The 10,054-nt window shown below is 45.6% G+C and overlaps 1 protein-coding gene across 1 annotated transcript in view; it reads right to left on the bottom strand.

Moving 5' to 3' along the window:
* LTA4H (leukotriene A4 hydrolase) overlaps window positions 1–9,699 on the bottom strand; it is a 32,446-nt gene extending 22,747 nt beyond the window's left edge. Inside the window, exon 1 of the mRNA XM_035900996.1 lies at window positions 9,673–9,699. Coding sequence (XP_035756889.1) covers window positions 9,673–9,699 — 27 coding nt within the window. The remainder of the gene's footprint in view (window positions 1–9,672) is intronic.
* Between the last annotated feature and the right edge of the window lie 355 nt (window positions 9,700–10,054).

The raw sequence follows: 10,054 nt of genomic DNA, 5'->3' as shown, positions 1-10,054 counted from the left end.
AGGAATGCAAACCAGAGGAAGAACAAAAGTTGAAACTAAATAATTTTGAAGGAAAACACCATATTATCGAAAGGCTTCAGCAAAAAGCAGAAGTCTCATACATCTCATCTACAGGTGCCTTTACTCAAGAATGGGAGCAGAGAAGAAATATTTACTAAACAGCAAAGGTTTCTATTACACTTTTGGAAGAAAAACTTACTCATGCGCTTTCCTCCTTTCAGCCAGCATGACAGTATCTCTCTGTATAATTTTTGAGGTTGCAGAGGGCTTGCTTATTTCTTCTGCCTGGTTTACTACATTCACATCATCTGCAGCATTCTGCTGTTAATACAGCACCAACCAATGGAAATTTTTACAAACCATTTGATTTTACACTTCTGCACCCTCTTATGCATAGACTTGGAGTATGGTGTGACAACTTGGCATTAGAGCAGTGTTTATATTACTGCACATGCTTATGGGGTGTTACCAGTCCCTCCAAATTTCAAAGGCTTTGTGCCTGGCACAGAAGAATCTCATGGTTTTAAATGGGAATTTGCCTCTGTGACCCTTCTAGACTGCTAGACTTTGCCTGGCAGCAGCATTGGCTTCAACTTGTAGAGGTCAAGCTGGAAAAATAAAGTTATCCCATGCCAGTACTTAACAAACTCGGCTTTTTCACAATCAGCAATTAAAGAGGTTTAATCAAACAAAACTTTATTATAGAGGAGAAAAAAAAAGAGAAAGGAAGCCAAAGAATTATCAAAAGAGCCAAACATAAATGCTTTCTCCAAAATCACGGGATGATAATGTGCGTCTTCATCACTTCTTAAGTGAAGAGCCCTTCTTAGTGAAGAGCCCTTCACTAAGTAAAGGTGTGAACAGCAACTGCTTGTTCACAGTTGTGGTTCTCTTTATTTCTCAAATAGGCTACTGGCTAACAAGTCCCACCATTTATTCTGCAGCAACGAGCTGCTCCCTGCAATGCTCTTCATTAGTTGTCTGCTGTTCCTTTGCCCCAGAGATCTCAGCTCCTTTTGTACGGACACCCACAAAGCCTACATAGTGTTCTTGCTATGAAGGGAAGATTCCCTGAAGGGATGTGCTAGCAAACTTCCCCCTTGGGGTTGCCTCAAGCCTGAGAACAACCGGAGGCAAATACCACAAGCATAGCCAGCTTTTCACAACACAGGCAGTAACTGTCATATTTCTCTCATAGTTGCTTTTTTGTCATGGCTATTTCACAAGGCAGAAGTGTCTTGCTGCCTGTCCCCCAACTTCTTGGGTAACTTGCAACATAACATGCAAACTGATTAAGTCTGCTATTCAGGTGGCACTCCTTCACTAAAAACCTGTGGAGCACCCCATCCATCCAGGTTTTCATGCCTGTGGTGCTCTAAGCAGAGGGATTGATCTCCTCTTGGCCCACCATGCATAACCTCAGCCAAGAGATGTTGCAACACCAGTATGCCCATAGCCCTGCTGTTCTGTGCAGGGATAGTGCCAAAACTGTGAAGCAGGACCTTCTTGGGAAAGGCCATGCACCCAGAGGAAAGGCCTCCTGTGCAGGTTTGTGCAGAGCCATTCTGGGTCATGAACTGCAGATCTTTCCCCCGCTCCTGCTCAGCTTCCCTGCTGAAATAGGTGGGGGACATCCCCAACCCAAGGGAAAACCTTGGGACTGCATCTTTATTGCCTGAGACTGGTTGGATGGTCAAGGGTTGACTGAGATGATTTTTCATTGTACTCAGCACACTACCTGAAAGAAGGTCTTTTCTGAGTTGTCTGGGATTATCTTCAGCAGAGAACAAGGTTCAAGAAAGCCCAAGAGACCAGAGCTGAAAACAGCTGACCAAGAACAGGCAGGCCCTCAGGTATGTTAAGAAATACTACTTGTAACTGGTGGCACACCTCTGAAGGGTGGGATCCTCTCATCCTGGGCACTGGCCAAGATGCCTGAGCTGACACCGCACAGCCTGGACTAAGAAATAGCACAGGTGGCTCTCTTTAGCAGGAGCTGGTGTCGTTTGGGGTCAAATGGTCTCACTAAGGGAAATAATAAGTTTGAGAGACCTCTTCAGAAGACATACTCAGATACATTTATTTTGTAAAGTGCCTGGCTTCTGCAGGTCTCTGGCTGAAGTCCTGGGCAGCCCATCTGACTGTCTGGGACCTGGTTTCAGGAACTCCAGGGTGGCTGAGGGGGTTGCATCCCCTCAGTAGCTTTGGGAAGGCCATGGGACTTGAGCTGTGTCAGGGCCAGTGGTGAGACCTTCCTTCGCCCATGCCCTCGGTGAGCCAGGAGAGCAAACAGCAATGAAGGATTTGGGCTTTTGTGAGGAATACAACATGTGCCACAGCTCCCCAGACAGGCATTTTTCACCCCCCTGCCCCCCAGTTAGCCAGGGTTGGACTGTGGGGAGCACCATGCGGGGCAGGCAGGGGATACCCCAGCTGCCCTCCAAGGAGCCCACAGCCCTACAGAGCGTTGGCCATCCCTGCTGAGGTGGGTCTCAGGAGCTGTGCAGACAGACCACGGGCAGCCTTGTGCCAAAACCAGGTATAATCCTTAAAGCCTCCCAGCATTCCTCCCCACCTGCTTTTTAGGAAGCATGGCACAAAGCCTTCTCAATGTCATTCCACTCCCAGAATATAAAAATGAATATTTCTACCAAGAATCAATAGATTGCTCTTTTCAGTGGTGGGGTTTTTTTCTTTCTTTTTTTTCTCTTTTTTTTTTTTTTTTTTTTTTCCTGGCTGATTTCCCTCTTTAGTGTTCCAGCACTTCCTGGCAGGGGAAATTTTACACCAATGTATGGGCTGCTAGAGGGAGGCTAAAAGTCTACCAAACACCTCAAAGAAATGAACAAACAAGCAGGCACAGCCATGCTGGGCAGCCCCTGTTTCCTCCAGGACAGCAACAAATGTCTTATGAAAAGGAAACCCTGCATATGACCTTTCACACCACACAGCCTCACTCCCCAAATTTATTAGAAGTAAGCAGCTACACCCAGTTTTGACTTCAGCTTGCACTGAGTATATAATTGCACCCAATGCCCATTCCCAGCTGGCAGCAAACCTCAAACCACAGGGCGAATCCCCGTGCACACAAAAAGGCGCTGGAAGTTAAATTGCCCTTCTGGGACTCGCGCCCACCGGCAGGTGAGATTTCCCAGACATCAGCCCAGCTCACGGGGCACACAGTGTTTGCCCGTCTTACGCTGCCAATATCCAGCAGGATCCGTCCCCCCCCCCAGATTTTCCTCCATTTAAGCTCTGGGGTACCCTGAATGTCTGAGACAGTCCAATGAGGGAAGTATTAATCTGTTTTTTCTTTTAAATAAATACTTCCTACCACACCCTAAAAAGGAGGAAGCAATATTGCCAAATACACAAAAAAAATTGCAAACACTCAGCTGGACACATTTACTTTTGTTGCAAAAATATGTGGCTGGACAATAGCCATGGCAGGCCTCAACCCAAGTAATATGAAACAGGTTGTATGTTTACGTGAAGACATTGATAAAAGCTCAGGGAATGTATTTTAAACATTTTTTTAAATAGATGTCTATAAAATCACAAGTGGTCTGGAGAAGATGAACTGGGAATGGTTATTTATTGTTCCCCATAAAAGGAGAACTAGGAGGTGCGCAATGAAATTTTTGGCAAGCAGGCAAGCAAAAGTAAGCACTTTTTCATGCAGTTAAATGAGTTAAATGCAGCCATGTAAACTATGAAACTCATTGTCACAAGATGTCATGGACACTGGGAATATAAACTGGTTCAAGAGTTAAACAGTCATGAAGCCCAGATCTAACAGTGCCTTTAGAACATTTTTGAGGGGATGCAGCTTCCAACTCCTGAAATCTATAAAGTGCAGATTTCTATTACCTGGGAGATTATGCCAGGGGAAAAATCACTCCGTACTTAATCTTTCTTATACTGTTCTCCTTAAATAGGGAGAAGATACTGAGTGAGGTGGGCCCTTGGTTTGGCCTGCTTCTGGAGGGTCTTAATCAATTATGTTCGTAATTAGATATATTGGTTTTGTCCCTGGCAGGCCGTACATCCTACTAGGTGTTCGTTCAGACTCAGGAGTGTAGTGCCTGGCTGGAAGGACACAGGGCTGCTCAGCGTGGGTCTTGTCACTGACACCAACTGGGAGTTCGGAGAACATTGTGCATGTCCAGGGTCTGTCACGGACTCCTTGTGTGGCTCATTTCAAAACTTTTGCTAAATGAATGTAGTTTCTCCTTTGTCTATCTTGTGGTTTTGACTACAAAGCATTGTGGGGAAGGCGTCTGGACTATATGCAGACTATATGCTAGCATCGTGAGGCTTCTGCAGCCTCTTTGGATAAAACTAATTTAAGAAGCAAGAGAACATTGAAAGGAAAGAAATCACTCTAGCTTCCTCCCCTGATGGGAGGAGGGTGGAAGGTAGGAAGAGAAGACTATTACCACGGGGCCCTCACACTTCGTTATGTTGATATTGCTTTCCCAACAGTACAGAAAAGGCTGCCACATCTGAGAAACGAGTCTGCAGAGTTTCAGGCCAAAACAAGCTCATTGGCAGCAGTTAGCGTGACAGAGCGCTTACCCATCAGCAAAGATTACAAATATTTTTAATTCCACATTTTGACTCATGTTCTGTCCTTCAGTCGATTGTTTATGTTACTTTCAATTTTCAAAAGTTCTTGTTTTTTGAAGGTATTAAAATAATTGGAAAGACGTTGCTGGTTGCAGCCTGGCAATTTATGCCCCTGCCCTGGCCGCTGTGCTCAGGGGGCTGGAGCTCTCCCAGTCTTCAGGGAGTGGGGTCAGGCAGGGGCACCAGGAGCTAACAATTTACTGGGTTTGTTTGAGGTTTTGTTAGGAAGCCAAGCTTACGCAGACCTAATCTGGTTGATCTAGATGTTTCGGCCATTGTTTCCAGTTTATGATGGAAACTTCTGTGTAAAGAGTTATTTAACTCCATGCAAATTGCTGTGAGGATTTCTGGCCATCACTGTAATGGTGACCAGTTAAAAAATATTGCCGTAATTTCCAAAATCTGTTTAGCCAAGCAGATGACACTTGCTTGTCCCAAGAGTAGTACTAATGGTGTTTAACTCCTTGTAGCACAGTCTCTTCTCATGGGGAAGCTGTAGAGCATTATGGTACATGAGACAGAGAAGAGAGAAGATATTTCAAGCTGTGTTTTCCTCACGAAACAAAACTAGCTGTGTTAACCCCACCATTACTTTGGGCCCCATGAATCCACAGATAGACCAGTGGTCTGTCAGACAAGCACAGATGATCTGAGGCCAAGCTGCACCACGTGCAGGCTGATCGCCCGTCAGGGGCAGGGGCAAAGGCTCAGTCCCAGCCACGAGTGGAGGATGAGCCAAGGAGCAAGGCAAGAGAGGCACTCTGAAGGCCAGGCTGGAGCCTTGCTTTGCAGTCTTGAGGCTGAATGAACCCAGGAGTTGAACCTCAATATTAAGAGCCTGAAACCAAACTGTTCCAACAATGCCAGGGATCTGCTCAGTCTCATCCAGTGCCGCTCTTGCTCTCTGCCGCAGTAGCTTAGCTTGTTACCCACGAAAATCCTTTTGTAGGAGTAGCCTGGGAACCCTTAAGAAGGAAAGACTGCACTTGCAGTGTTATACCAGACTTTCTAGACTTATCTCCTCAGAAATCTTCTGCTGTGGAGTGGTGACACCTAATGGTAGGGACACAATGCAAGACACAGATACAGGAGTGGCGCAAATGAGCTAAAAGAACTGTGTCACTCTTCATGGATACGAAGTAATTGTTGGGGTATCTTATATGACTTACACCCCCAGCTGTGCAGAATTTTAATGCAGTGTCTCCTTTGCAGGCTTCGCTATCTTGGTGCAATGTATTATTAAGATCTCCTCATGGAGACTTCATTTCAAGTTCTGATACTATACTAGCCCTTTCCCCCTCCTGTCTTATCCTCTTCTCTGCTGACTCTGGCCTACCCTTTTTATTAAACCCTGCAATTTGTAGGTTGTCTCAGAGCAGCTTGTTCAGATTAGACTTGCCTAGGGGCTAGTTTAAATTGCTCACATGACTTCTCGTAAGAAACATTACACACATGTTAAATTCATGAGCCAAAGTAGGCTTGTGTGTGGAGCTCTCTCCCTTTCCCTTTGCCCTTTCCAGGTGGCTTTTTCCCCGGCCCCAGCCCTTCTATGCCTTTGTATGGAAACAAAGAGAATCTCGTCTCTGTACAGCAAGATAGAGCCATCCAGTCTGACTATTTAAATATTCAGGATTGGAATCTGTCCCTATAAAACCCATTTGTAGATAATTGTAATAGAGTATGCAAACATAGCTGAAATGTGGAAAGAGAGCAGAGGGAGACATTCACATATCCAGTGCATTAGTACACGAAGGAGGCATTTTTGCCTCTGGTTCTCGAAAGTACAAAGCAAGAGTGGTTGTTCCCACTTACATTTTGTTTCAGATTGCCCTGTATTGCTCTCAGTTCAGAGAATAAGCAGCTTTCTTCAGTCCTGCTCTCAGTACGACCCCAAAGTGTCTTCCAGAGCTGAGAGCAGGACTCCCGCCACTTTGCTTACTGGGGCACCTTTCCTGCAAAGAGCATCCCTAGAGCGTCACAACACCCACTTCTGGCTCGGTTATTCTGCTGTGTCAGGAATACAGCCGCCTTCTAACTTTGGCTTCTTCTAGCTCTTTGCTGGAAGGCTAGCAGGTGGTTTGTATGAAGGTGCGGGCAGACAGGTTGGTTTGGCCTGGAGGTGAGCATCTACAAAACGAAATCGCTCTCAGTGTGTCTGAGACTGCTCACAAATAGGAGGGTAGCAACCAGCTACGCTTAGCCCAGCTACTGTGAGCTGAAGAAATGATGCTCAGTAAAATTAAATGAAAATAAGTAACTGGGAAGGGAAGAAAAATCCTGCTTGTGCCTGTGTTGAGGGGGAGGCTGTGACATTTCGCCCTCTTTAGGCACCGTGGTGGAGAGTCATTACGAACCATTTCTTCTCAACAAGAGGAAAATCATCTGCTAGAGTTCACGCCTCCTTAGATGCCAGACAGTTCAAAGGTGAGCGAGCACCAGGCCTTCCTAGTTCCACCTCACGCACAAAACTACTCCTCCTGCTTAGAGTTACTCAACAGACTGTGGCTATTGCAAGTGCAAGTGGCAATACGGCAATGCAATTAAGCCAGTCGTCCATTCTAGCTAGCAGAGCATGGGCAGGCTGTTTCCATGGTGGGGTGAGCTGGCTGAAGGAATGACACAGCCACACCGTTTTCCCATCTGGATGTAATCTGAGCTGTTAGCGCTATGTAAAACTGGATGGTAAATGGTTTAGAGGCTGGTCCTGAAGGACCGCGTCTCCTTGCATGGAAACTTAGATAATCGGCAGCATTTTTCCTGAAAGTCTGTAAACGTGTGCCCGGGACATGAGTCATTTTCAGCAGAAGGACCTCAGCTGTGCAGCACCCTCCTCCCAGCAGTCTGCCAGGCCAGACCGGTCTGTGGTAATGCTTACCTAACTGGTATTGGGCCTTGATTCCCCATCTGAATCAGCTGCCCTAAGCAGCCTGGGAAGCTGCTGTTGTGCTCTTTGGTCCTTTGGTCTAAAGCTCTTCCAAAGTTAAAATCCAACTACAGGGAGTTCCCCTCCTGGGAGCCTTCCTGCCCCATTCCCAGGGCTGGAAGACTTCTGCCAGCCTCAGACCTAGACCCTAGACCTGTCAGCCCACCTGTACCTTGTAATCTCCTGCTCTTCCAGCCTCCTTGCTGGGTATTTCCCCAACACTTCACTGTGATCGTTTCTGTAACTCCACTGGGGCCCAATGCTTCCCTTTGCTGAGCTGTGCAGAAACCCCCACCCCTTCTGAAAACTGGTCCTGTAAATGACCCTAACGAGTAACTACTCACCCCCCCCGGCACCCCCACTCCCATTGCTTTCCATTGTGACGAGCCTCCCCTTTTAAATTGGGAATTATGGAAAGTTCTTTTTCATACAACCAGCAAAGGACAAACATGTCCCAAAACAACTTGCTATCAAAGACCAGGCCATCTTGATTTCAGGGCAGCAAAGGCTCTCCCTAGAAATTTTTCAGTGCTTGGTTACACAGATATTTCAGTTAAAACTGTAAAGTCACAAGCACTTTCCTTAGATCATATATGATGTCATCGGACAATGAGGACCCAGATATGCACATAATTGCTGACAGTAAATCTCTACTTACTGTTAGTGTGCATTAAAAATATGTACTTACTTGCTTTGCCCACACACCCCCTGGGCGTCCTGGGGTGCTCAGCCATGGCAGCGACAGAAGAGCAGAGGGTTGGAGCAACCACACAGTAGGTAGAGAGCTACTAAAGCTAAAGGAGGGTAGCTCACCTTCTTCAAGGAAAACAATTTGATTTAAGGCTGGTATAATTTTAATCTAAACCATACAAAACATATTCACCTGGAATGGGACGTTATTTATTAGTGAATAAAAGTAAACAATAACTTAATGCAGCTGAGGCAGTAGAGCACATGCTTTCCTGGCGTGCTTGGTTGTAAAAGCAATCTGGTGCATTACATCGCAAAGTACTCAGAAATGTCGTTATTATTTATTGTTGTATTACTGATTCTTTATTTGGACTGCACAAAGCTGCTACACAAAACTATACAGAGAAGACCAAATTCTCTGCTAATATAAATCCTGTTAGAAGAAGATCATTTAGATCATTTCCATCTACTGACACCCTGCCCAGTCCAGCCTCAGCCAAGGCTTCCAGATGATAGCCAAGTGATGCCATGTAGATGTGGTACTTTCTGGCTATATTTGGTGTTAGATAGTTGAATATTTCATAGAAAATTGTGACTGCATTTGCAAAGTGTCAGAAAGAACTTTTTAAGGATTTAGGTTTCCGGGTTAAGCACAAAAGCTGACTGAGAATTCATAAATGCTGTTGGCATCTACGTGGAAAGAAGAGAGTCTTTAATGAGCCATACATCTTGTACTGAAGTACAGGCAAAAATATTCTTAATGTCTTTACGTTGTTATAATTATTAGATGCCCCTTTAATTCACGTTAGTGAACATGGGCAATGCAAGTTATTTTATTTAGCTTTTTTATTTACGGCATGATTATTGCACAAATTACAGACACCCCCGCTCCTACTTTTCCTTATGGACGTCTCTCTGGAGAGACATACTATTATAATTTCCAATTTAGTACATATTGTTGTGTACATCCAAAAGATTTATATTCTACTCATGTTTTTACTGGATGTACTGACTTACTTGGCTTTGATGCTGTGTTCTGTATAAAAAAGCATTTTGTATTTTGATGCCCTGATGGTGGCAGTAGGAGATTTTACAACAGTTTCCAGCAGTCGATGATCCAGCAGTAAACAGCCTCATTATGTCTTCAAGAGGAAAAGCTGCCTAACTCATCGTACCATTACTTATTTTGTTCTCTCCATTTGAACACAACCCAGGTGACATGTTCTTGGTTACACACATCCGGTAAATAACCAGGAATCATGAGCTCTTCAAGAAGCACTGATCAAAGTGAGTTATTGCCTGAAACACAGAAATTGCCCTCAGTAAAGTTTTCTTAAGAAGAGAAAGGAAGAAGCGTAAAGGAAGAGGAAAGCTGCAGTCAGAGGACCCTGTCTGTGCCCTTCGGATAGCAGAATACACCATGCACCAACTGTCTCCACAAGCACTTCACCGCCCATGTCGGGGCATTCCTCGGGGAATGGAAGGGCGTTATATCCATGACGATCAGAGGCCGTCTGTTGGTGACAGCGGGCGAGCTGCCATCACACACGATCTGTGTAGGAGGCAGGAGCAAACCCGCTGTGTTGCAGACGTGCAGCACCAAGCATGTGCTCTCCCAATGTTCTCACCTGCTTCGCAGCTTGCTGCAGCTGGGTGGTGTGAAAACAAGACCTTTTTTCCCCTCTGCCTCCTCTTGCTGAGTGCTCTGTGCTCTGACATGGTGTCCCACTTTGCTCATTTGACCTCCCGGCCATTGAGGACATGAGATGGCTGGGACATCCGTTGCCTGGTCTGGGTCAGCCCCAGGACCCA

The sequence above is a fragment of the Egretta garzetta genome, unplaced genomic scaffold (genome assembly GCF_000687185.1).
Source record: "Egretta garzetta isolate BGI_Z169 unplaced genomic scaffold, ASM68718v1 scaffold38, whole genome shotgun sequence".
Taxonomy (NCBI): Eukaryota; Metazoa; Chordata; class Aves; order Pelecaniformes; family Ardeidae; genus Egretta; species Egretta garzetta.
Note: the sequence above shows the minus strand (reverse complement) of the source record. Positions and strands in the feature narration are given on the sequence as shown.